The sequence below is a fragment of the Sorex fumeus genome, unplaced genomic scaffold (assembly GCF_029834395.1).
Source record: "Sorex fumeus unplaced genomic scaffold, SorFum_2.1 ptg000098l, whole genome shotgun sequence".
In the NCBI taxonomy this organism is placed as follows: Eukaryota; Metazoa; Chordata; class Mammalia; order Eulipotyphla; family Soricidae; genus Sorex; species Sorex fumeus.
In genome coordinates, this window is record NW_026606155.1 from 72,101,837 (window position 1) to 72,129,702 (window position 27,866).

Below are 27,866 nucleotides of genomic sequence, written 5' to 3' on the forward strand. Positions count from 1 at the left end.
GCCAGATCCCAGACACACTCCTTGGCACCAGGGTCCCTATCTCCTTGCTGTCGGTACATCTAAGACCCAAAGCTCTCTAACCAAGCCAGCTACCAAGAAGTTTCCTGAATAACACAGAAGACCTCCCCCGACCCCCATTTAGGGGCTGGACGATAGTACAGTGGGGAGGGGTGCTTGTCTTGTGTGTGGTCAACCTGGGTTTGATCCCCAGCATCCCATATGGCCCCTGAGCACTGCCAGGAGTGATTCCTAAATGTCTGCAGGAGTTTTAGGAGTAACGTCTGGGCATTGCCAGGTGTAGCCCAAATCCCCATCCTCCCCCAAAAAGATTATTCAATCTTCAGAGCCTCCTGGAGTAGGTATGATGATGATGATGATGATGATGATGATGATGATGATGATGATGAACTGGCTTTACTGTCAAGGAAAGGATGATTCCCCATTCTCCTTCAGTGGCAGAGCTGGGCCTTCATTCCAGGCCTTCTGGCTGTTCCTCCACTCTGACAACATTCCTTCACTGTTACCCACTCTGCCACATACATTCTGTAGAACAATGACTAAGGGCTTTCATTGGCTCCAGTGGTGACTTTTTAGATTGGATGGCCAATGCTAAAGTGGATCACATGGGGGCCAGAGTGATAATATCGCGGGTAGGGTATTTGCCTTGCACCTGGGTTCAATTCCCGGCATTCCACATGGGCCCCCAAACACTGCCAGGAGTAATTCCTGAGTGCAGAGCCAGGAGCAATCTCTGAGCATCACTAGATGTGACCCAGAAAAGCAAAATAAATAAAAACCCTTTAAAATTTTTTTAATAAAGTGGAACATACTCATGATGCCAGAGCGATAGCCCGGGGAGTAGGGCGCTTGCCTTGCAATGGCCAACCCAGGTTCTCTCTCTGGCATCCCATACAGACCCCTGGGCACCGCCAGGAGTGGTCCCTGAGAGCAAGACCAGGAATAAGCCCTGAGCACCATCAGGTATAGCCCACAGACATTAAGGTAAGGTAAAGGCCCTCCCGTTGTTCATCGATTTGCTTGAGCGGGCCCAGTAACGTCTCCATTGGAGATTTTGTTGTTACTGTGTTTGGCATATCGAATACATCACGGGTGGCTTGCCAGGCTCTGCCGTGTGGGCGAGATACTCTAGGTAGCTTGCCGGGCTCTCCGAGAGGGGCAGAGGAATCGAACTCGGGTTGGCCATGTTGGCTGCATGCAAGGCAAACGCCCTACCACTGTGCTTTCGACATTAACAAAAACAAATTTAAAAAAAAAAACATAATTTAAAAAGTGAAACAAAACACACAGCTGTCTCCATAGATTCTGTGAGAAGCAGCAGGAGAGTAAGGAGGTACTTGTGCTGTTGGAAGAACTCAGGTAAGGCAGAAGAGTTACCTGTGTGCAGTGACACTGTCCAGTGCACACTGAGGAATGGTGTCAGTGTCAGAGGGCATGTCAATAAACCCATGGAAAGGAAAGCGAAACTCAGAGAAGGAGAGTGGGAATTCTCTGAAAGCTGTTGTGCTTTCTCCATTGGGAGGGAAACAGGAGAGAGGGCAAGCAAAGAAAAAGGGAACATCCAAAAGAACTGAGGGGCCAGAGTGATAGCACAACAGGTAGGGTGTTTGCCTTGCATGTGGCTGATCTGGGTTCATTCTCTAGCATCCCATCTGGTCCCCTGAGCACGACCAGGAGTAATTCCTGAGTGCAGAGCCAGGAGTAACCACTGAGCATTGCCAGGTGTGACCCAAAAAGCAAAACAAAACAAAACACAAAATAGAACTGAAGCAGCAGCAGGGAAAAATACTGTCCCTCATCTTGAGCAATTCGTATTCCAGGGCTGTGTATGACTACCCGCTGGCATGGACTGGAAAGTAGCTCCAGGGCTGAAGCACATGCTTTGCCTGCAGGCGGCCCGGCTTCTTCTGTTAGCCTCACAGGGTCCCCAGAGCAGTGGGGTGTGGCCTGAAAACAAACTATTATCTTTTCAGTTGCTCTCAAAATTCACCAGTCACATGATCCCACTGGAGCCGCATCAACAACCATATGGAAAATGCTGTAGGGGTAGGCGTGACGGCACAGGAGTCACAGTGGCACAGCGCACACTTAATTTACACACAGCTGACCCTTAGGTTCGCTTTCGGGCACCTCATACAGTCCCCCAAGAACAGAGCCATGAGTAAACCAAAGCACAGCCAGGTGTAGTCCAAAAACTTTAAAAAGACATGGGGTGGGAGGAAGGGCTAGAAGTAGTCAAGGAAAATGTCTCAGCTATTTAGGTTGGTGTTGTCTTTTTGGTTTGGGGACCACGCCCAGCAGTGCTCAGGGTTTACTCCTGACTCTAAGCTCAGGAATCACTCCTGGTGGGCTCTGGGATCACATGAGGTTCCGGGGAAATGGGGACTGAGCCTGGGTTGGCTGCATGCAAGGTAATCATCCTGCTGCTCTACTATCACTCTGGCTCCTCAGATATTTAGATTGAAACTTGAAGAAAAATTCCTGAGTTTGTTCAGGATAGAAAGGAAGAAGAGAGCTGGAAACATAGTACAGGAGGGTAGGGTGCTTGCCTTGTGCATGGCTGATCCAGGTTCAATCCTAGCATCCCATATGATTTGCCAAGCACTGCCAAGAGTAATTCCTGAGTACAGAGCCAGGAGTTATTTTTGAGTATCTCTGGGTCTCTCTCTCTCTCTCTCTCTCTCTCTCTCTCTCTCTCTCTCTCTCTCTCTCACACACACACACATACACACACAAAGGAAGAAGAGCACCAGCAGGACAGAGCTGAGGTGCTGGGGTGCATGTGTTACTGATTGCTTAGGGTGCCAGCAAGGCAGAACTGAGGTGCATGTTACTGACAGCTTTCCCCCAAAGATCAGAAACAAAACAAAGATAACTGTTCTCACCATTTCAATATTGCATTCAAGGGCCTATGTAAGGAAATAAAGCAATAAAATAAAATAACAAAGAACCCCAGAGGCTGTGTGTACCACTCAAGTCATAGAAGAGCCAGAGATAGTACAGGGAGTAAAGCACTGCCTTGCCTGCGGCTACTATTCCTTGGACCCAAGTTCAATCTATAGAACCACATATGGGCCCCTGAGCACCACCAGGTGTGGCACAAAGACCACAAATAAGTAAATAACATGAGTCTTAAATTTTTATTTAATTAATTAATTAATTTATTTTATGTAGGAGTACCGCTATTTATTCAGCCACTGATTAGCTGATTGAATTGTGCATGAACTCCACCTTACTTTTTTTTCATTTTTTATAATTTTATTTATTAAATCACCATGAGAGCAGTTACAAAGCTTTCGGGTCTAAGTCTCGGTTATACAATGAAACACCTGTACCTTCACCAGTGCCCATTCTCCACCCCCAAAAATCCCAGTATACCCTCATCCCACACCCTCCCCCTACCTGTGGGGCAGATGATTTCCGCATTACTCTCTCTCTACTTTGATTACATTCAATATTTTGACACCAGACCCACCATTATTATTTTAGATTTTACCCCAACACTCAGATCTGCTGAAAAGGCAACAGTAGACATTTTGTTTTTTATTGCTGGTTATGAATAACATATGATGTTGTGTGGTTGCAGTAGTGGGCGCGCAATTTTGAAATTCTGAAATTTTAACACTTAAATCTGGAGGGGAATCAAAGACTCAAGAGACTATAAAATCCAGCTCCCGGAACCGAATGCGGCTGCAGGACATCTTATCAGAACATCTTTTTATGACATCTTATTATCTCATTCCTACTTTGGACAAACTTGCAGGCTATCAAATGTAGCCTGCCCACAGGGCAGAGTCTGGCAAACTCCCCGTGGCATACCAAATATGCCAAATACCAGTAACAATGATGGGTCTCATTCTCCTAAAGAGCCTTGAATATAATCTCAGGGCTAGGATGAACGAGACGTTACTGGGACCTGCTCGAGGCAATCGACGAATTAACAGGATGATGAATGAATGAATGAATGAAATCTGGAGGGATTTCTGCCAAACCTGCTGGGTTCCGAGATTTGCTCCTGAGTCTCTAGGATCATGGCCGTTAAGCAGCTTGATCAGGAGCCAGAAAGGCCGTTCGTGGGCGATGACTTGGGGTCTGGTTGGGGTGGGGAGAACAGGACCAGCTCCACTCCCATCCTGTGAGGTCCAACATGTCTCATCACTGCAGGTCCAAACCTGACTGTCCAATGGCCTCTGGAGGATAGCGGCCACCAAGACACCAAGGGGGAGCAGGTGGAGGGACAGCACCCTTTCCCCTCTGGGATGGCCCAGCAACAGTAACCTACTGCGGGGTCCAGACACATTTCTGCCAAAAGCCGCTGGGTTTTGAAATTTGTTTCTGAGTCTCTGGGCTCATGGTCGTTAAGCAGCTTGATCAGGAGCCAGAGAGGCTGTTCGTGGGTGATGATTTGGGGTCTCGTTGGGGTGGGGAGGACAGGACCGGCTCCACTCCCATCCCGTGAGGCCCAACATGTCTTGTCACTGCGGGCCCAAACCTGACTGTCCAATGACCTCTGGAGGATGACGGTTACCGAGCCGCCAGGGGGAAGCAGGCAGAGGGACAACACCCTTCCTCCCTGGGGTGGCTCAGCGACAGTGACCTACTGCGTGGTCCAGATGCATTTCTGCCAAAAGCCGCTGAGTTTTGAGATTTGTTTGAGTCTCTGGGATCATGGCCATTAAGCAGTTCAATCAGGAACCAGAGAGGCCATGCCTCCAATTATATAGCTGAGCTGGAGGTGGTTTGTGGGTGTGTTTCCCACATACCTAACTTTTGGCCGTTTACTTTCCTGGTAAACTTTGCCTCAAGTTTTTGGGGTCTGGCCAAAGGCACAGCAGCAATTTTGGGGTATCTGGAAGTCTGAAGGCGCCATCAGGCTGCTGATGCACTCGCCTCACAGGTACAGGTTGACCTGCTGGCGGCACCGTACCCCCGAATCTTAAATTTTTAAAAGAGTATATGCCTTACATCCGTGAGGCCCTAGGGTTGATCCCTAGTACCATAGAGGTCCCTGAGCATCATCTGGTTTGGAAGTAAGATAGGGAAGAAAGAAGGGAGGGAGGGAGGGAAATAAGAGAGGGAGGGAAAGAAAGGAGAGAGAAGGAAAGAAGTAAGAAGAGAAAGGAAGGAAGGAAGGAAGGAAGGAAGGAAGGAAGGAGAAAAGAAGGAAAAAGAAAGAGAGAGAAAGAAAGAAAGATAGAGGGGCTGGAGCAATAGCACAGCGGGTAGGGTGTTTGCCTTGCACGTGGCCAACCCGGGTTCGATTCCCAGCATCCCATATGGTCCCCTGAGCACTGCCAGGGGTAATTTCTGAGCGCAGAGCCAGGAGGAACCCCTGTGCATTGCCGGGTATGACCCAAAAAGCAAAAAAAAAAAAAAAAAAAAAAAACCAGAATGAGACATAACCACTGCACCAGAGGCGAATTTCTGACCAAAGGTAAATTTTATGGTACATGAATTCAACTCAAACACACACACACACACACACACACACACACACACACACAGACACAGACAAAAAACAAGATCCAACCACATTCTAGAGGTTTTTGGTGGGTGCAAGTCAGAGGTATGGCAAATCTCTTTTTTTTTTCTTAAACTATAAAGTTTTCTAAGTGACTCACTTATTAAAATGAATCCTAGTATCTAGAAGAGTCCGGCCCTTGACAGGTTCTCAATGTCTGTTCACTGAATAATTACCCAAGGCACAAAACAGGGGGAAGAGGTATGAGAAATGAACAGAATTAAAAGACATTCTAAGATTAGAGTATGATTCGAGAAAGGTGACTCATTTTAAGCACTTATAAAAAAATGTTATATTACTGAAATACAAAAAAAAAAAAGCAGCAACTGCTTTTCACCATTGCCATCAGGTTGAGCAAATCCTACCTGAAAACCTGCTGGGGTGTCTTTGGTCACCTCTTATCACCCAGGGACCTTTTGAGGTCCTATGGCTTCGACTCTCAACTCCAGCAAAGAAACCTTCTGGACAGGCTCCTGGAATCTTGTTCCTAAAGACACATTTCTCCCAACAGAACCCCAGGAATGGATGGGCTTGCTCCATTCCTTGTTCAACAGGAGTGCTTAACAGAATAGCCAATCTTTCCCCCCCAAAATGATTTTCTTTTCTTTTTTTTTTTTTGAGGTGGGGGCATTTGGGCCACACCCACCAATCAGGGCTTTCTTCTGCCTCTGTGCTCAGGGCGTGTTCTAGTGGTGCTTAGAGGACCTTATGTGGCTCCAGGGATCAAACCCTGTCAGCCACATTCAAGGCAGGCACCCTACCTGCTGGCCCCCAAAACAATTTTCTTTCCACGTACTTGCTTTTTTTAAAGAGGGTGGGATGTGGTTTGAGCTACATCCAGCAGTGCTCAGGGATAACTCCTGGTGATGCTAGAAGACCAGGTATGATGCCAGGGATCAAACCAGGGGTCAGCTACATGCAAGGAAAGCACCCTCCAGGATGTACTGTGAGGATGATGCAAGAAAAAAAGACAAGGGAAGGTGGGAGACAGATACGTACCTACAGAAACTATAAAGGTATTCATCCAGCAGTGACTACTGGCAGGCACTGAGGTCATATGGAGGCACAATCCATGCCCTAAAGAAACTAAGAGTCTAACGGGGAAATGAGGACATAATTATTTTAATTACAAAATCATGAAGTGCTAGAGATAGGAGCAATTTGCCCTTCAAGCAGGAGTGATTCGCTCTGACTAGGGTGTACCTTCATTTTGAGTAGATGAGTTAGACATAGCAGGCTGGAGAAACACCATGAACAGTCCATGGAGTGAAAACTCAGTTGAAGAGTAATGTACCCAGCCCAGGGTAGGGCAGGATGTGGTTGGTAGAATTTAGCCAGGACCAAACTGGAGAAAAGCCCTGAAGTTGTCCTTACCGGTGGTGGCACTGCCAGGAGTCCTAAACCACTGTATGTGGGCTCCAGCCCCCCAAAAAGGATGGACAGAGAGTACAACTGATCAAACACACAAAATTAAAAGCAAAGAGGTGGGCTGCAGAGTAGGGGATAGGGCTAAAATGATAGTACAACGGGACACCCGCCTTGTGCTCAGCTGACCTCGGTTCTATCCTCAGCACTCCATATAGTACCCCCTGAGCACAGACTCAGGAGTAAGGCCTGAGCATTGCCAGGTATGGCCCCAAAAACTAAAAATTAAATCAGAAAGAGCAGAGGGGGGTTCAGATAGACAGTACGGCAGATAGGGTGCTTGCCTTGCATGCTGCCAACCTGAGTTCTAACCCCCGGCACCACATAGGGGCACCCCGCCTCCTAACCCCTGCCCTGCCAGGAGTGACCCCTGAGCAGAGTCAGGAGTAAGCCCTGAGCACAGCAAGGGGGGGGGATGGTGGTACCCCCAAACTAAACAAAAACAAAAATAAAAGCTGAGAAAGAGGGCCAGGAGTGGTTCAGTGCCTAAAACCACATATTCAAGCTCTTTGCCACACGCATAACCCCAAAACCCTGGACAATGCAAGTGACTTCTGGACACACCTATTGTTCAGAAGCATGTTTCAAGGATGCAAGCGGCAGTAAGCATATGTATAAGCAATGCAGCAATACTGTCAGATACTACAACTATGTGTGCCAAACACAATGAAGAATGTCCCCACAATATTACAGGTGACCCAGCAAGCACAATATGTCCCCAACTGTAGGGTCATCACACTATCAACAACAGGAAGGAAAAGTGTGGGGGAAGAGGGGATTAAATGCAAAAAGATCCATGCATCCCATCAACACATCACAAATATAAAGCAGAAGGCAAAGACTTTTCAATCCCCGAGTGCCAATTTTAGGGATTGTGCTAGTCATCTAGTGCCCCCTGGTGGAACAGTGAGACCTCAGCAGTACTAATGGCATCACACCAACTAGCATTTAGTTCTCTAGTTTAGTTCAATTCAGTGATAGAAGTGATACTTCAATGGCAGAAGGCATCCTGGTATCAAGTACTAAGTCTAACACCCAATACCATACTTTATCCAGTTGTCAAAGTGTGTAATATTCTCTCCCCTTAAGATGATCAGACACTATTCTAAGCTGAATCTGACCAGAATTCCAAACGCCTAACAATCATGAAAAGTGATGTGGCGTAAGTATCAAAAGCTAGTCAGTATGGATGGGAGTCATTTAAGGGCAGCCTCCCCAGAACCCCTGCACTGTGGTTCCCAGGGAACCACTAGGAACAACCTCCCTTCCTCCCCAAGCACCTCCAAATGTGGCCCAAAGATCCTCCCCCGCCCCTGAGAAAAGCCCTCAGGATAAGGCTTGACATGGATGTCACTTTTACTTTTGCTTTCATGCCACACCCAGCTGTGTTTAAGGTTTAATCCTGGCTCTGTGCTCAGGGATTACTGCTGGTAGAGTTTGGGGAATCTTGTGACCAAACCCAGGCGATCCGCACCCAAGGAAGTGTCCTACCCCTCTACTAGAGTAGGTTATCTCTATCTCTAGCCCGTTTTTAAAATCTAGTTACTCCAAGTCCAACATTCATGAACAAAATATCCTGGTACATACTACAGGGCACTTAATAGGTCCAAGTATTTCTGTTGCTTTGGGGCCACACATGATGTACTCAGGGATCACTCCTGGCTGAGCTTAGGAGCCGTAGGTGGTGCTGGGGACCCAACCCCGCTCAACTGCTGCAAGGGAAGGACCCAACAGCTGCACTGTACCTCCAGCCTGGTGTATTTAGAATACAAATATTTTAAAACCAATCTGTAGTCACACAGAGATGGTATTAGTATGGCCTATTATTATAGATTTTTGTTTATATGACCTGAGACTCGCTACTGTTTGGCATATCAAATATGTCATGGGTAGCTTGCCAGGCTTTGCCGTTAGACACTCTTGTAGCTTGCTGGGCTCTCCCCGAGGGGCGGAGGAATTGAACTCAGGTTGACCTGGTTGGTCGCATGTTAAGGCAAACACCCTACTTGCTGTGCTATCGTACAAGCTTTGGGATATCAAGATCTAATTAATGGCACTACTACAACCAATTACCTGCTCCACTGTTGTCAGTGCAGGGTTAGAAAGGACAACAGGTTTTGCATTTGCCTGTAAAGGTCAATTTCATGACCATTGCCTCAGGGTCAGTCAAGAAATTCCACCAACTAGTGCTGGAGAATGTGACTCATTTGCAGCCAAGTTCTATGAGCATACACAGAAATGGTCACTCTATGTTGTTTTTGCTTTACCATTTTTTTTTAGCCTTTGAGCCAACCCCATCCTCTTCCCAACCAGTCTCATTCCTAAGTGCCAATCAGGGCTGTGCTATCCAGAAAACCCATCCCTGGAAACCAAACGCTTTTTATTTCTGATAGTTGCAACTTGAACTCCTACTCCTTAATTTCTAAGTGAGGAACTTCCTTCTAAATACCAGCATTTCCAGGAGTGTTCACAGCCATCTGGGATCTAAGAGAAAATAGGAAGATAAATAATCCTTACACCCAAGAGGCCAAACAATTTTTATTTTCAAAAACAACTTTATTCATGACACATATTAAAAAAAAAAACTCCCACCCCTGGAAATGAGCTAAAAAAATAAACAAAATCCACCTCCCACCTCCCTGTTCCCACTTCCTCCCATTCCCTCCAAATAAAAGGGAAAAAAAGGCAAAGGAAAAAAAAAAAGAAAACTGAGAAACAAAACAAACAGAAAAAAATAAAAAACCAAACTCCCCAAAACCCCCAAAACAAGGTAGTGCATTTCCCCAGGGGGAAGGGGAATTTACACTGGAGCCGCTGGGAGCGGAACGGAGATCATCCGGCTACAGAAACCTGCAAAGAAAGACACTCAAAACAGAAAAAGAAACACAAAAGGAAACCAAACAGATCACCAGGCAATCTGGAAGGGCAGGGAGCCGGAGCGGAGGGCTGGGGCGGGTGGGAGACCTGGCAAGACAGGAGCAGGCAGGCGGGACTGCGAGAGGGAGGGAGAAGATGGAGGGAAGGCGACAAGCAGAACAGTTTGGTGTCCTTCCAGAGCCCTGGGTAAAAAAAACCCCGCCTACCACCCACGCCCACCTACCCTTGAGCAGCCCCCAAGAGGGTGAAGCGGGTCAGGGAAACATGGGGAGCAGCTTGCGCAATTGAGACGTGTCCACGGCGAATGCCCAGAGGGAATGAGCAGCCCCTGCCCCACTCCCTGGGCCTTCCCCTACTCCCCCAAAGCAGGTCCCTCCTCAGCAGTTAGTTATGGGATTCTCCCCCCTTCCACAGTATATCTTTTTTTTAAAAAATATTTTTTTTTCCATCAAGGTCATCTTCTGTTTTTCTTTTTTTTTTTTAATTCTTTTTTTTTTTCCTTCTTTCCTCTTTTTTTCCTCTCTCTCCTCCTAATACACACTTTTTTTAGTAAGGGGAATACCATGATGTCGCTCTAGCCCGGCCCCTGGAAGAAAGAAGGAGAGTTAGGTGTCAACATGATCACTAAACAGTTCAGCACAAGCCCCTCCCCCGTGGGCCCTTGCCCCAGTTTACTGTGAGGGGGTGGGGAAAGAAGTTTCCACGGGCCTTAAGACTGACCCCACAATCCAATGGGAAGGGGGGATTAACAGAAAATTCACCAAACAGTGGCAGTAAAGTGCATCTGAGTTACAGGGGCAAGACGAAAAGCCTCCTGGTTTATTCCAGTTCTACCGTAGGCCCTACGGCCCTTCCACCCTAGGCCCTCACCGCCAGAGACCCTCAACTCCTAGGGGTAGAGAAGCAGATGGTGTGGGCAGCCAAAATAACCCGGCTCTGCCTAGATAACCCGGCTAGATAAACACCAAGCTCAACACAAGAGTGCAGAAAAACAACAGGGGGCTGTGGGAAAGCGAGTCTTGCAGAAGACTAGCTCCATTCCAGAATAAATCTATCACTATCCTCCCACAGAATGCGGAGGAGGACCAACTAGCCACTGATACTCTTGCAAGCAGGGCTCAAACTTCCAACCCTCTCTAACTGGACAAAGTAGCAAATGTCCGTGTTCACTGCTCTGAGCCCCTCGCCCATGCTCCCCGGCCTTCACTGCCATTAACTTTGGGAGGGTGGGGTGGAGGGAGCGGGGGCCAGCAGAGTGAGAGATCCAGCCCTCACCACCAAGTCCTGCTCCAGAAAAAGATGGTGAGACTGGCCGCCTGGCCTGGCCTGCAACTACATCCCTCACCCTGCACAGGCAGGAGGCCAAGGGCAGGGTAAGGGAGGGCGGTTCCTCAGACCGGAAGTCTACAGGGCTCATGGGAGGCGGGAAGAGGAGCAGCCCATCTATCCTGACCTGTAGATGCGACCCCGGGGCCTGGTGTTAAAAGGACTGTAGAGTCGAGAGCGGGAATTGCTGTAGTTGGTGGTCCGGGCTCGGTATCGGGCTCGTGGGAAACCCCGGTCTGTTGTGCTGATCCCTGGTCTGTTGGTTCGTTTTGGGATCACCTGCGAGCGAGGGACGGTTAACAGAAGCCTTAGAGAGTCAATCTACAGTGTTTATACGGGACCAAACAGCAAGAGCATGGGGCTTACCTTTATTTGTCTTCCTCTAAACAGGGACTCATCTAAGGCCAGGGAAGTCCTCACGGACTCTTTGTCTGAGAACTCGATATATGCAAACCTGAAAATAATGGTCTCTTTTATGTATCTGAGGCTGCAAATAGCTCCCAGGTCAGAGCCAACTTGCAGGCAAGCTTTGGGTACAATGTGTTCACATTTCTGTCAACATTTTACTTTGATGTTGCGTTGGGGGGGGGGAGTGTCATATTCAGCTGTACTCAGGGGCAGCAGAACCCAGTATATGAGCTCACAGAACCAGAACCAGAGTTGGCCACATGCAAGAAGAATCTTAAACCTGCCCAATCTCTTGGACCCTTACGAAAGGTTTTAATCAAAATTTCTAGCCTCCCTCAAGAAAATATAAGACCAGACTGGCACATGGCAAAACCAGCACACGAGGTCAAGTCCAGGCTATCTCCATCCATGCCCCTCCAGTTTAGGATCCCAGGCCCCCCAACACCTCCATGTTTAGTCCCTCCCTAGTCTGGGAAAGCATTCATTTGCAAAGCAATGCTCAAAATGAGTGCCCTTCGTTAAAAGACAGAGCACTTGCTTTAATTTAATTTACTCTATTCTATAAAACGTTTTAATTGCTATGAAAATGATCTCAACTTACTTCCCTACTTACCCTTTGGGGTGGCCACTAAATTTGTCACAAAGAATGGTGACGCGGTTGACTGAACCACAGCCATGAAAGTGTGCTTCCAGCTCTTCTGCTGTTGCACCATAGTCCACCTGTGGAGTGCGTTGGGGGGCGGAAGGGGAGGGACATTTCACAAGTACTAGGAAAACTCCCGTCTCACCAGCTACCCTGCTGAACAGCCATCCACGCACATCCGGATCATTCCCACCCCGGAGCCTCTGACCAAGGGTTAGAGAGCAACCGGGATACGGAAACCCCAGAAACGTTGCTCACCATTACCTTTCACCTCCCCCCCCCCAGCCTCGCCTGCATCCCCCATTCCCCAAAACCCACCACCAGATATCCTGGAGATGTTCAGGACTCCCCCAAACAAGAACCCTGTCCCCACCCCCACCCGGCCCTAATACATACGTTGCCAACATAGATGGAACGGGCATCAGCTTCCATCTTCTCCTCAATGGACATGATCACTGGGCCAGCTTTGAAGGGGGGAAAGAAAAGGGGGGGGGGTCACGTTTTTACGTGACCAAAATAGGCCACAGTGAAGGTCAGCATTTACATCTCTTCCATCCATCCATATTCCTGGAAACCACGCACAATGGTGGAGCACACAACAGCCACCAGCATCGGCCAACAAAGAAAGCTTAAAAACATCTTCAAAGCCCCGAGGAAACAAAGGGTCACTCCCCCCCCACCCGCGGCTGCGTCCCGAAGGGTGGCCCTGGAGGCGCGGGGGTGGGGGGTGGGGGCCCGGGGACACTGCCAGACGGGGCGGCGAGGCCCCCAGCGCCCGGGGGGGTCTCCCAAGCGAAGGCCCCACGCGCGAGACGTGAAGGTCAAATGCCACCTGGCCATCGGCTCCGAGGGGCCCACGGGGCAGCGTCGGAACAAAGAGCGCGTCGGCGGGGGTCCGGGGACAAAGAGCGGGGCAGAGGCGACCACCCCGCGGCCGGGCGGCGCGGCCCGACCCGGCCCCGGCCCCGCACGGCCCCCGCCGCCGCGCCGCCGGTTACCCACCATTGCCGGGGGGCGGGCTCATGTTCATCTGCTTCTCCACCTCGTTCTGCAGCTCCTTGAGCTTCTCCGCTTCCTCCTCCATCTCCCGGACTCGAGCTTTGATGGCTTCCAGCTCCTGCGGCGAGCGGGGCAGGGTGTGGAGGGGCGCTCAGCGGCGCCGAGGCGGGCCCCGCGCCGCGTCAGCCCGGCCCGGCCATGGCCCCCCACGCTACCTGCTCCGGCAGACGCGCGCTGGGCACCCGCCGGCGCCCCGGCCCCGCTATTCCCCGCCCACCCCAGCCCCCACCCGGCCGGCGTGACCCGGCCGCCCGGGGGCAGGCCGGCCCGCCCGCCCGCCCGCCCTCCTGCCCTCACCGGGTCCTCAATGGCGCCGTCCCCCGGGTCCCCCTCGACCAGTCCCGGCTCCTCCTCCTCCTCCTGGCTGCCGGGGGCTCCCGAGCCAGGCCCAGGGCCCGGAGCTCCTGGCGGGGCGCGGGGCCGGGGCGGCTCCTCTTCGGGCTCGGGCTCCGGCTCGGGCTCCAGCAGCAGCTCCCCAGGCTCCAGTTCCTCAGACTCCAGGCCGTTCCCGTAGTCCCCTGCGCCCCCCGGGGCCCCCTCCCCGGCCTCCCCACCGGCCCCGGGCACAAGATGGCGCCGCCGCCCCGGCCCGGAGCCCCGACCGCCCGCAGCCCCCGCTGCTGCTGCCGCCGCCGCCGCCGCCGCCATCGCCGCTCAGACTGGGGCCCGCCGCCCGGCGATTGGAGAGCTGCGCCGGCCACGCCGCGGATTCATTAGTTCAGCAGCCTGCCCGTCACCACGAGCTAGCACCCCATTGGGGAACACGACTTGACAATCAGAGGAGACCCCACCTCCAGGGCGGGGCGGGGCGGCAAACCCTCAAATCCCGTTAGGGGAAGCCTGCCTGTCAATCAGCACACGTCCCACCTCCTCCCAATTCCTTCGGTAACAATACGGCCACGCTGTGACGACATTCCTGCTTTCCCCCCGCCTACGGGCGGGGACCTCGAGGTAGAGGGCGTGCGGCGATTGGCCGTTGGTTCAACGAGTGGCAGGAACCCATCTCCCCATCACCTCGCCGCGGTGGCCCAGTCTCAGATGCCGATTGGCTCGGGCGAGTCGAAGGGTTGACACCCGCTTCGGTGTCAGGTGAACCTTGCCCCCGACGGGCTGCGGGACAGCCGGCTCGGGCGATCAGAGGTCACATGACCGAGCCCTAGGGAGGCCGCCATCTTGACACAAGTGGTTGCTAACTTACTTGGTGCTGGTAGGCAAAGGCCCGGAGTACTGCGGAGGTTTCTAGACATGGGTCTTCCGGGCAAGAGAGTACCCGTAGCTGCGGTGCTGCTACAAATGGGGGATTCCGAGTGGACCTCTGAAGGTGATAGCTTTCTCTTCCCGTCAGGGTAATCAGCACCAGACAGCAGGGAGAGGCCGCTGAAGAGGTGTTAGGTCCCGAGACTCCTGTCTCCTGCGCAGGCAGCTGTGGAGACCTCCGCTCTTGCCCCAGTTGCAGCCCGTGTTCCGATTTGATTGGATTGTTTGTTGCATGCCCCTAATGAGCCAGATTCCGATGTTTCCCTCTTTACTCCCAAACCTACCTGGCTTTCCTTTGCCAGCCAAGCAAAGGTTGGACACATATTTTGACCACACCTGGTGGTGCACAGGGGCTACCCTGGGCTCTGTGCTGAGAAGTGGCCCCCGACATTGTTTCCGGGGACCATCCGTGGTACTGGGGATTCAAAACTGGATTGGCTACATGCAAAGCAAGCACCTTACCTTCTCTCTTGCTTGCCCTGGGCTCAGTATTCTTTCCCGAGGCCCCAGGATTGGGATACTTAATGTTTCCACACTCTGTTGTAACGATTGTATCTGCACCCTTGCCTGTGCCACTTGCAGTTTACTGTTGACCAACCACAGCAAACTTCGGCCATCACCTTTACTAAGACAAAAGGACCTATTACCTGCATTGTGCATTTTATCGTTTTCTTTGTGTGTTACAGGGGCCACACCAGGGCTGCGGGAGGTGGGGGCATGCAGTACCAGAATTAAACTCAGGAAGTTAGTATAGGGATTCAAGCAGTTGCCTTGCATACAGCTCACCTGGGTTTGATCCCTGGCACCACATATGGTCCCCTGAATCCCACCAGGAGTGATCCCTGAGCACTGTTGGGTGTGGCCCCCAAACGTAAATGAAAACAAAATATAAACTCAAGACCTGACGTGCGATGCGTATGTTCCTCCACTTGAATCATGTTCCCATGCCCACTTTATCATTTTATGTTGATTCCCTGGAGATTGTGAGCACCTTGGAGATGAGAGGCTGGAGACTGTTTATATTTACATCTCCACCAGTGTGTCAAGCATATAGAAAATACCCACCAGGTGTTTATTAACCCAGGGATGCATCTTTAGTGCTCACCAACACAAAGGTCTTCAGGAGAGGTTTCTATCACATGGGAACAATCTACATACCAATAAAACTGTGCCTTGAAAGACAGGGTTACTTGTTTCAGGAATCACCCATGAATTTAAAAGGAAGGAACTGCATACTGCGTATGCAAACAGGATATTTTAAAACTTTTATCAGATGAAGGCTGAGAATCAAAGTCACTTGAACCCAACAAAAAGTTAAACAACTCCTGATGACAGAGGGTATGTGTCATGGCTGGGCAAGGAGATCTGGATAAGATAATGATCCCCTTTGGGCAAACCCAAAACTCAAAATTCTCTCAGTCTCCTTGCATTTTTGGTCCCATCTTTGCTTTTTTCTCACAAATCCTTACCTCAAGAAGGGGTGGGGACCTGGAACAGTCACAGTTGCTTAATTTGTCACTTAAAATGACTTCATTAGTCACATCAGCTTCCAAAGTCTGGGAGAACCAAAAAGTTGAATACTAGACAAAGGCTACAAGACTGAATTCACTGACATTTTCTACTAATCTTTACCCTAACCAAGATTTCAATGTTTTCAATTAAGCAAAGCAAGCAAACTGATTTTTTTTAAAACACCCTTGAATACTTTCCCTTCTTTAATTTTTGATCACACGTGGCACTGTGAAGGGACTACTGCCTGGGGGCCATGTGGTTCCAGGGATGGAGCCCAGGCCTCCAGCATGCAGAGCACAACTCCAGCACATTGAGCCACCTCTGGATCCCTGAATTCCAATTTTATACAGCACTTAACTTGTTTGGTTTTTTTTTCTGGGGACCATATCCAGGTGCTCAGGGCTTACTTCTGGCTCTCTTCTCATGGATCACTCCTTTGAGGGGGGCTGAGGGAATCATAATGAGGTGCGGAAAATCATACCTAGTTTGTCAATGTACAAGGTAAGCACCTACCCAATGTATTTTCTCTCCATCCCAAGCACCTCTTTTTATAACAAGCAGTATCCTAGACTCTTTATTATATTATCTCACCGAATTCTCACAATAATTCTATTAAGTAAATATTTCCAAAACCAATACTTATTTTTAGGAAAGAATGAAGCAACTTGCACAGGTCATAAAACTAAAGTGAGCAGAAACTCAAAACCAGCTTTCAAAGCTCAGATCAAAATTACTATAAGGTCTACTTTAATACACAAAGATACATTATGTATGGTGATAAAAATAGAAAAACAGTAAATTCCAACAATAAAGGTTTAGGCAAACTATAATTACATCCAGTCAAAGATTATGCACCTGTTAAAAGGTTTACACAGTGTGATAACATGCAAAAATAATTTGTTAGGCCAAAGAAAAATGTAAAGTTATATAGAAAGTATGATTACAACTAGGTATATATGATTAAAAAAATACACACACACGCACAACTTGGCCTTTGGGGGTAAAAAGGAACAAGAACCAGTGCAATCTTTTCTTTGGCATATGTACCAAAAGTTTTCAAAATATTCAGATTCCTCATCCAGTAATTATATTTCTTATAATCTGTTCTAAAATAATCTATGAACTAGATAAGCATTTGAGAATATGTTCATCAAGTGAAAAAATATAAACAATTTGAATGTCCAAGTGGGCACTTCCAGAAAAACTACTGTATACACACAGATGTAATTTTATATAGTCATTATACCTTCAAAATGTTTTTAATGACAAGGAAAAATGCTTGCAGCATAATTGTAAACAGAATTGCAGCAGACAAAATTGTACGTACAGTTTGATCTTAAAATATAAGCTCAGATAACAATGAGAAATATGCCAAAATGTTAGCAGTTGTTCTCTCTGGGTAGTCGGATTATGACTGATATTCTTCTTTATAATTTTCTATGATCTATCATTTTTCCACAATTATATTATTTTTATTTAAAAGAAGGAAAATATGGGTCCCAGTAACACCAGTAATAAATAAGACAGAAAAAGAAAAACGTGGGGTCAGGACTTCCGCTCAGTGGTAGAGCACGTGCTTTGCTTGTATAAGGCCAAGGTTTGGATCCCCAGCTCTCAAAAATTAAAATAAAAATAAGCAAAATACTCTACTTCCAAACATACTCTAACAGGCATAATTGCTTTACAAAGAAACATATGCAAAAAGATATCTGAGGGGCTGGAGAGAAAGTAGAGTGGGTAAAGTGCCTATTTCGCACACTGCCGACCTGGGTTCAGTCCCGAGCACTACACATGGTCCCGAGCCCTGTCAGGAGTGATCCCTGAGCGCCGCCAGGTGTGGCCCTAAAACCAAACTGGTGCCTATTAGACTGTAAACTCTGAAAAGAAGAGATATCCTCTTAGTTATATTTATTCTCCCATTGCCTATCCCTGTGTACTTGGTAAATGCTAACTGATCTTGCCTATTGCTGATGCATAGGAAACATCAGACAAGTTTTCCTCTGTTTGAAAGTTTTAAGAATTAGAATTTAAGGGTGTGAAGATCACCCATTGTGAGTGTACTTTTCCTTCAGTTAACTTATCAATAGAGGACCATGGAGTCTTGAGAAAATGGGAACTGTGACAGTGTGTCCTCTGAGGAGAAATGTGCTCACAGAATGAAACAGACAGTAAAATTGAGGAAAATAACCAGTATAAAGGTATGAGGCACCCCTACTTAGGTGCAGAAGGAAAATGTTTCCTTATTAGACAACATATATACTTAACTTCATCCCTATTTATAATGCTTGATTTCAAATTTTTCTAACTACCATAATTCTCTATAATCTAGAATTACAGTGTTGGGGCCAGAGATACAGAAAAGTGGATGCCTTACATGCGCAGACTGGGTTGGATCCCAGGCATCCCATATGGTCCTCCAAGCACTGCCAGGAGTGATTCCTGAGCACACAGCCAGGAGTAACCCCTTAGCATCATCGGGTGTGGCAAAAACCAAAGAATAAAAAATAGAATTACTGTGTTTTATATATAATAATCTCTACTCACACATGGCATCTGAACACTTGAAACATAAGTAGCCAGAACTGAGATATCCTGAAAGTATCAAAAAATGCATGGCATTGGGACCGGAGTGATAATACAGAGGGTAGGGCTCTTTGCCTGGCACATGGCCGACCCAGATTTGATCTCTGGCACTCGTGGTCTCCTGAGCACAGAGATAAGAGTAACCCCTCAGCACTGCCACCCACCAGGTGTGCCCTCCATCCCCCCAAAAAACACATGGCATTTCAAATACTTGGTGTGAGAAAAAGGCTGTAAAAATAATTAAGAACTGATTAATATTACAGGTTGAAATTATAATACTGTTACATACAGGATTAAATAAAATATAATAACTTAGGTCTGTTTTTTTTTTTTGTTTGGGTGGGATTTTTTTGTTTCTGTTTTTGTTTTGGGGACACACCTGGCTGTATTCAGGGATTATTCCTGGCTTTGCACTCAGGGATCACTCCTGGCAGAGCTCGGGCTACCATATGGGGTGCCAGGGATCTAATCCAGGTTGGTTATGTGCAAGGCAAGCACATACTGGCTGTACTATCACTCTGATCCTTGTTTTTGCTTTTCAATAAAATGAGTAAGAATATGCAAAGAGAGGCCAGAGAGATAGCATAGGGGTAAGTCACTTGCCATGCATGCAGCCAATTCTGGTCCCATCCCTCGTACCATATGGTCCCTTAAGCACTGTGGAGGGACCCCCAGCACAGAGCTGGGAGTAGCCTCCAAGCACTGCCAGGTATGGCCCAGTCCTCCCAATAAAAAGAATATGTAAAACCGTATATGTAACATATTTCTACTGGACAGTGCTGATATAGAATCTCAGTGTTTGGGCCATTTACTTATCTCTATTTTAAAAGAGTCAACCCATTTACATTATTTTTTAATGCAAAGTCTGGCCTGAGTCAACCCATTTACATTTTTTAATGCAAAGTCTGGCCTGGACAATCTTAACTCCTTAGGCCCACCCTTGAGTTAAGTGGGGAACTTTATTGGGCTATTTAATTTCTATTCTGCTTAGCTAACTTTATTTAAAAAACAAAAACAAAACTTTGAGGGCCAGAGCGATAGTAAAGCAGGTAGGGCACTTGCCTTGCATGCGGCTGAGCGGGGTTTGACCCCTGGTATCCCATCTGGTCCCCTGAGCACCACCAGGAGTAATTCCTGAGTGCAGAGCTAGGAGCAAACCCTGAGTATCGCTGGGTATGGCCCCCCCAAAAAAACCCAAAAAACTTGTACCGGAGCCATAGAGATAGTACAGCAGTGGGGTGCTTGCTGGATTCTATCTCCAGCAGCACATATGGTCCCCCGAATCTGTCAGGAGTGGTCTCTGAACACAAAGCCAGAAGTAAACCCTGAGCACTGCTGGTGTGGCTCAAATAACCAAACAAAAAATATTTTTTTTAAATTAAAAACTTTGTAAATGGGGTCCATAGTGATAACACAGAAAATAGGGTGCTTGTCTTGCACATGGCCAACCCGGGTTAGATCCCCGGCACTCCAAATGGTCCCCTGAGCCCTCCAGGAGTGATCCCTGAGTACAGAGCCAGGAGTGAGTCCTGAGCACTGCCAGATGTGGTCCAAAAACCAAAAAAAAATTATTTTTAATTAAAAATGTTGTACCTGAAAAACTTGTTTAAATCAACTGTACCAGAAACGTGTGCTTTATTTTAAAAAGACATAAAATGCCAAAAGCAAAAAGAACAAAATTATACTACCCACAAATCCACCATCCTGAGATAATCACTGATATTTTGGCATATACTCTTCCTGAAGATTCAATACACAAATACATGGACAGATGAGTGAATATAGATAAGCAAAATAGGATCATGCTGTATGTTATATTTTCTTTATGCCCAATAAGACCGAAACACCTTTCCATATCAATAAAAATATTTTTGATTATTTTGATGACTATTCACATTACCTTAGTTAGAAATGAGGCGCTTAACACTGAGATCTATTCATGTAGCTTCCCAATCTCATTCTATTGAATTATATTTTTCTTCATACCATATCACCTTCTTACATGAAAATGTTAATGTTAACTAATGTTGTAAATTTTATTTAATTGCTTTTGTTTCCCTAACTAGAATGTATTTAATCATGCAAATCCAAAATGTTAATTTTCATCTCTACCTCAGGGCCTAGATTTGGGCTTAGATCCAGAAGACTCTTGAGTATTCACTGCGAGAATGAATGACTAAAGAACTATATAGCATTTCCTTATGTTAGTCTTTTCTAGATGGTTTTTAAATATTGTTCGTTTATTTATATTTTGCTTTGTCCACATTTAAGGCAACTTTCAAGTCTGCAAAAGATCTAATCTTAAGTAAAAACACACAGTATCTACATTCTTTTGCTAGAAATTAGAACTAAATGTTACCCAACTTATGTCAAAAGTGCCTTTTGGAAAAACATTCACAAAAAACTGTCTGAAAGATAAACAATCCATCAGTCCATTTTGATAGCCTGAAATCTAGACCTATATTAAAATATAGCATCATAGAGCCTATTTGGGTGAAACTGTGATCAGCTTGATTGAACAAGCTTACAGCCTACTAAGTCCTCATTCAGTGTTTCTATAAGAAACAATGGTGCAAAACTCAACATCGTATTTGGTGCCCGGTATTATAGCTGGTGGTATCCACCGTATCACTCAGTGTCTTCTCAAAAGAGACACAAAGCTTTTGTCCAGCTTCAAACTGATAGGCTTTATATTTCCTAAGAGGAATAGGAATCTCACTGTGTTTTCCAACATGCTTTAGCTGCCAAGCAGCTCGGAGCTGAATTCATAGCATAGCTCTAGTATTCAGGAATATTGCTTACAGAATGCCTTTCTGAACATTCATGTTCCTTTCTGCTGTCATTTTACTGTCATATTTCAATGTACCCTTCACCCCCTACTTTAAAAATCTATACTTTCTATTATTTTGTCTTTTGTGTATTAGAATAAAATGCTGCAAATGTGTTTGGAACGAGGTGGATATAAACCAGTCTTTAAATCTATCGGGTTTCAGTAGAGATAAATGTATTAGCTATCATCATAGTCTAATATTAATTATGAAGAGCACCTAATTCCCTTTCCACTAGTGCCTTGTTCATCAAGCCACTCTCTGATTTATTTTTCAAAGCTTTTTATTTTACTTTTTTGGTTTTGGGGGCCACAGCCAGCAATGCTCGGGGTTTACTTCTGACTCTGCACTCAGGGATCACTCCTGACTGTGCTCTGGGGATCATATGGGATCTCAGGGATTAAACCCCAGTCTGCTGAGTGCAAGGTTGCCTACTGTACTATCACTCCAGTCCAAATCACTCTCTGATTTTAATGTCTTGCTCTATAGATTTTTCTACGGAGAGAATAGAAACACACCACTGAATTCCTCTAAGCACTACATTTTTCATTGCCATTTAACATAGAAACCCCAATACCAGTTGATTGCACTGGAATATAAATTCCTCCTTGTAATTTAAAATAGGAATCACTATTCCTGTCAGATATGCTTTTGATGTGGTCCTAGAAGTACAGAGGGATGCGTACAGAGGGATGCGCTGAATAATTCCTGTAGATACCATCCAACTTAACTGTTCGTACTAAAATTGCTGAAACCAAATGTCTTGGGGAACCAGTAAAGGAAGCAGGGGCTCCATTTTTTTGTTGAACTCAAAGTCCAAAGAAGGAAATAGGGTTTGGGGGAGAAACTTCACTATAGCACACTTCCAATTAGCAGCTGAGCCACAAGTGGAGACTTGATAATCGTCTCAGAAAGGTATTTTGGTACCTTGGTTGGTTGGGTTTGGGTCTGAGTCTGTGGCCCTCCTAAGGTACTGCATGTATATGCCCTTTTAAGGCTTGGGTTGACTGACTTGGCACATTTTTTTTTTTAATCTCATCTCGATCCATTCACAAATCCCTGTTCTTCTAATCTTTGTCCTGAACAAAGTTACCAAGAGACGATTGGATCAAAAAATGCCCTGACCCCCAAGCTATTCAGTATAGAAGTCACAAACCCTGTTCAGTCCTTCTCATTAAACTTCTGGGCTTTATTTTTTTTTAATACGACCATTACATATTACACAAAAATAAAAGTCAAATGAACTTGGTATTTATAAATTATTAAATAAAAATACAGGAATATATATATTTATATTTATAGAGCTTTTTCTTTTCTTCTAAACTAACCAAATCTGTTCTCCCGCCATTTTATGATTTAAAAAAGTAAAATAGTGTATGCCCTAGAATAAGTGGGAAATGGGGATTAATCACCGCAGGACCTCGGTGCCCTACTTCTGCTCCTTCCTTGGCCTAAGCAAGTCCCTATTTGTCCCTTTGGGCTCTGGAGAGCAAGAAACACCCTCTCCACTGATTCAATCTCTGGAAAATGAAAATTAGATTTCTTCCCCTTATTTATTTTAAATGAAATGGATTTAAAAATTGGGAGCCATACTCAGCCTTTCTGGCCAAGAGCTAATCCCAAGGAATTATATGGCTCTAGAAGAGAGTCTAGTTTTCCCTGACATAAGCGTCTCTGGGGTTTTCCGTTGCCCCTCAAGAAGGGCAGGACCCGTCAAAACTGCCCACCATGGTCCCATTCAAGCCACGCTTCTGGGATCAAGCCCTTTACCCTTTCAGAAAATCACCTCTCACTCCACCCAGGGCAGTTCAGTAACCTGACCACAGTGCCGTGGCCCCTCGTTCACTGCTGGCCCCAAGAGTGCTCATGGGGACAGGTGGGGAGGAGCATCCTGGGCTCCAGGGTAAGGTGAGAAGCCTGCCCCAGTCCGGCTCCAATCTGGAGCTGATGATCTATCTAGTCAGTGGTTTTCCAACTTCCCTCAGCAGCAAACCCCTTCACGCAAACAAAACCTTACCCTGAACCCCGATATGTAAGACAGCTACAAGGGGAGCTGTTCTGTTTGAGGGCAAGTCACCCAGCCTGCTCGACGGCCCCCCACCATCCAAACCTCCTCTTCCCCGAGGGCTTCTGAGGGAACCCCCAGGAAACTCTGGGGCTCTGCCAAGCAATAGGAAAACCACTGGCCTAGTTCGTCCTGAGCAAGTCAGAGACCCCCACCCCCCACCCCAATTGCCTGCCACACAGACTGGCTCTGAGGTTCTGAGGCCAGCGCACTCACCACAGACCCAGTGGCACACACAGTCAGCCACCGCCCTGATAAACACCATGAGAAAGCGCAGCCCTCTCTCAAAAACAAAAGTCTGGGCTAAACACCTGAGGCCGATTTTGGTCCCACATTCTAGTGAGTACAACTATGTTGCCACATTCTGGGACCAAGCTGGGATTAAAAAAAAAAAATCTAACAAGAGTTCCTCCATGGTCTAGCTAAACTGATCAGTGCTCGGGGTCGAGGGCAGGGTCCTAGTGAGCCCTGTGTCTGGAGTCAGCATTGGAGAGCAGCAATGTTAGCACCTCGCAAAGTGCAGCAGTGAGGTCTGGCTCAGGGCATGCATATGGAGTGAAATGATTCCTTTCTCAAAAGAAAAGGCTGTCATTGCCATCTGTTCTCGAGGACCGTGAGCTCCGCCGCAGAGCCTTGTCCGACACCGAGGTATGGGCAGGGGACACGTATGCACACAGCGTGGCTTTAGCGAGCTGGTCCATGGTTGCGGAAGGAACTCTAGAACCCACCCACCGGACCCTCAGCAACAGCAGCACCAGAGCCCAGCACACGGCCCCGGCCGGTCACAAGTCCACGTCCCCCTTACGCCCAGGGGCTTCAGAGCTGGCCTATTCCTCTGAGGGAATCAACAGTGGCGACAAGCGCAGGCCCCAGGCTGTACACCAGCATCTCTTGAACGTCCACACACTCCCGAGAGAAATCGATTTGAGCCCTCCACTTAGGCTGAAGTTTCGGTACAGATGGTTCCCGAGATAGTGAACCCCGTGGGCACTGGTGTGCCACAGCAGGAGAGGATGGAAAGGGGGGTGGGGGGGAGGCGGGGCAGGGGGGTCCAGCTCCCTCCACCTGGCACAGGCCCTGCAGAACCCTAGCCGGGCCTTTTCGGTCAGAGCCGGGGGCGGGAGGCAGCAGCGAATGCACCAGGTGCAAGGAAGGGAGGTGATGAAGGAGCAAGGCCACAGCGGGGGCTCAGCGGCTCTCCCAGGCCCAAAGCCTCGATACAGTGTTTCTCTCGCTTAGCCTTGAGAGTTTAGGACAAGGGGAGGAAGAAGGAACGTGTGGGGGAGGAGGGGCAGACAATTGCCCCAGATTCTTGCCACGGCAAGAGGGAATGTTCTGGGAGAGTGTCCTCCCTCCCCCCACCTCCAGCTTAGACAAGCAGCATGCACAGGCGTCCACGTGCGGGAGTGCAGACACACGCGCGCGCGCGCGCGCGCGCGCACACACACACACACACACACACACACACACACACAGAGGCACCTGCGACCCCAAGCTGCCGTTCCCCCAGGAAGCTGCCTTTCGTGTCTTCCCCCAAATCCCCACTGCTCCGATGGTGCCAACAGCCCCCAAACACGTCCACCTTCCTGGGGACTCACAAGTCACGCTACAGTTCTCTATGGTTCGCGCTCTGGGTGCCGCCACCTACAGACGTGACCCTCCTGTCTCCCCCGCTGCCCTCAAGTGACTCTCCCTCCTGGCCCCGACTTTCCAAATACCTTCCCCGTGTCTCCAGCTCCTGCTGCCAACAGCCTGCCTGCCGCGTCCAGCAACTTCACGCGCCACCCTGCCCCCTGCCCGACTCTGTGTCCTGCCCATGCGTGCACCCAACTTCTTCCAAGGGCGTGTCTCGGTTCCGTTTCTGCTCTCCTGTCTGCCCACCGCTCTGAGTCCCCGCCTGGCCCTGCACCATCTCACTTGCTAGCGAAAAAGGCCCCCACAGTGACCAGGGCCCCCAGTGCCACAGCCCCCGTCAGCACGGCCCGCACGGAGGCCCAGTTCCCCTCCCGCAGCCGCCGAGCCTCCTCCAGGGCCCCGTCCCCGTACAGAGCCGTGAACGCCGCCTGTGGGAGAGAAGGGAAGTAGAGAAAGAAGGAGAGAGGGGTATCAGGAGAGGAAAGAGTGAAGAAGAGAGGAGAGGAAGAGTTCCAGTTCCAGCCACTGCAAGCCCTTCCCCACACCCCGCTCTTCTCTGCACAAAGCCCCAAAACTCCAAGCCCCACGGACCACCCTCCCCCTGCCCCGCCTTGAGCTCCAGGCTCATTCTCTCTCTCCAGGGTCCCCTTCAACCTCGGCCCCAAACCCTTCTCAGAACAGGCAGGCTTTCCCACGGCCTGCCTGACCACCACCTCATCTCGGATCCCATGTCTGCCCCCTCCCCTCTACCTCCACCCCTCCCTATCTTCTCCCCCAACCACCACCACCCCACAGCCCTCCAAGCAACACTCTCTGGTGTTCCAAGTTCCTGGTGGCCGGGCAAGCCATCTCCCTGCGGGCATTCCCTAAGGTCTGTGTGTCCTGTCCTCCGCTTTGGATTAGAGGCCCGTGCAGTGATAACTGCATGGCAGCCCTGGAGGGCAAAGTCCAGTCTCATGCCCACAGCCAGGGCATCTGCTTCTACCCAGACAGGGGTGGCTGAGCGCCACCCCCACCCCCTTGCTTGTTCCTAGCACCCAGTCGGAACCGACTCCCTCCCCCTGGAGAGCAGCTTTGCGAGGGGATGTACAGAGCAGCGATGGGGAAGCTCTTACCCAGCCCCCGCTGCTGTGGATCCAGTCAGCCAGCCGCGTCTCCAGGTACGCCACCATCCACTCCTGCACCTGCCCCACGAGTGGCTCCATCTCCTTGTTGACACTCTCGGCACACAGCGCCGCTCCAAAGACAAAGAAGGCCACCAGGCGGCCCCAGTTGGGGCCCCCTTGGAAGAGTTCGTCAGAGACCTGGGTGAAGCGCTGCTGGGCAGAGCCTGGGGTCACATGCAGCTGGGCCGCCAGGTCAGAGAAGGTGCGCCGGAAGCGGGTCTCGAACTCATCTCCAGCCGCCCGCATCGCTTGGTGCAGAGGATCGGCGGCCGGGCCCTCCCCGGGGCCTGCTCCGCACACATAACCTTTCTGCCTCAGCTTATAGCCTACAAAGTCTGCCACTAGAGCCCGTGTGTCTGGGGCCGAGGCGGGGGTCGCCATCCGGGCGGCTGCAAGAGGCAAAGACCAAAGATGACATGAGGATGGGATCAGGGGATCCCCCGTGGGAGGGGGTAATGGGGGGGAGCTCTCAGCCTTGGCCACCGCTGTGAGACAGGAAGGGGCAGGATGGGAGGGGATGCTCAGAGACCACTGGACAGGGAGGAGCGGGGACCTGGGAAGGAAGGCAGGGTAAGGGGCTGGCCAGCACAGTCACAGGCTGTATAGCAGGCCCACGACTATTCTTTGAACACTTGTGCTGCTTTCAGTAAGAAAGCCATTCCACCTCTGTGGCACCCCCACCCCGCCCCCCTCTGCACAGGACACACTTTTGGGGCCAGGGAAGGGGCTGAGGGCCTCCCCGGAGGCCAGGAATAAAGATGTTGGCAGGGTCACGGGCGGGGGAGGACATGGAGTGAAGGGAAAGGGGGAGAAGCAACGGGAGAGAAACAGAGAGGCAGAGAAGGAAGACAACACTCACCCCGCCTGGATGGCAGCTCTTAGGACCCAGCGCCGGTGGCAAGGAGCCCCCAGCTGCGGCCTTTCATCCTCCTGGCCAGCGTGGAGCCCTGGGAAGAGGAGGGGGGCCGATCAGAGAGCGGCAGGAAAGGCTGGGGTTCAGGGTCTGGCCTGAGGAAGGCTGGGGTCACAGCTCCGGGGCCCGGGCCCCTGCTCCCAACACGGTACCAGCTGTGTGGCCGAATCCATGTTTAAGGACTGTCCTCCTGGGAAACCCAGGGCCAAGGGCTTCTTCCTGCGACACCTTCTCTACTCCCGGCTCCCCAGGGCAGCCCAGAGGCCCGGCTCCTCCCTCACCCCCACCCTCAGCCCCCAACCCCGCCTGCCTGCCAGGTTAGGGATCTCACGGGTCAGGCCGCTGCCGGGATCCGGGCTGTTTCCTGGTGCAGGAGCTGAGAGGGAGGGAGAGAGGGAGGAAGGGAGGGAAGGAAGGAGGAGGAGAAAGGGGGGAGGGCCCGGCGCCGGGTGATGATGGGGCCCAGAGATGCGTCCGGAGAGAGGGGCGGGGCTGGGACGCAGGACTGGGAAGAGCCACAGGCCGGGAAGAGAGGGGCTGTGGGAGGCGAGCCCAGCCAGCCAAGACCCAGCCGGAGCCCCAGAGCCTCCCGGCAGACTCGGGAAGCTCCCAGCAAATGCAGTATCTCCC

The 27,866-nt window shown here is 49.4% G+C and overlaps 1 protein-coding gene across 3 annotated transcripts; it reads right to left on the bottom strand.

Moving 5' to 3' along the window:
- Positions 1–9,499: 9,499 nt before the first annotated feature.
- LOC130041918 (bcl-2-like protein 2) lies at positions 9,500–27,726 on the bottom strand. 3 transcript variants are annotated; one of them, XM_056134207.1, is made up of 9 exons: positions 27,568–27,715; positions 27,183–27,270; positions 26,273–26,712; positions 13,221–13,335; positions 12,615–12,682; positions 12,189–12,295; positions 11,534–11,621; positions 11,295–11,446; positions 9,500–10,427 (listed from the first exon to the last, which is right to left on the bottom strand). In XM_056134207.1, exons 3-9 carry the CDS (start codon positions 26,702–26,704, stop codon positions 10,388–10,390), a joined length of 1,002 nt encoding a protein of 333 aa, XP_055990182.1. In that variant the 5' UTR covers positions 26,705–26,712; positions 27,183–27,270; positions 27,568–27,715; the 3' UTR covers positions 9,500–10,387. The 3 variants fall into 3 exon arrangements, with proteins under 3 accessions (XP_055990182.1, XP_055990179.1, XP_055990180.1); XM_056134204.1 differs by lacking the exons at positions 26,273–26,712; positions 27,183–27,270; positions 27,568–27,715 and adding an exon at positions 13,575–13,945; XM_056134205.1 differs by lacking the exons at positions 9,500–10,427; positions 11,295–11,446; positions 11,534–11,621; ... (1 more) ...; positions 12,615–12,682; positions 13,221–13,335 and adding an exon at positions 24,954–25,585 and having other exon boundaries at positions 27,568–27,726.
- Positions 27,727–27,866: the final 140 nt, after the last annotated feature.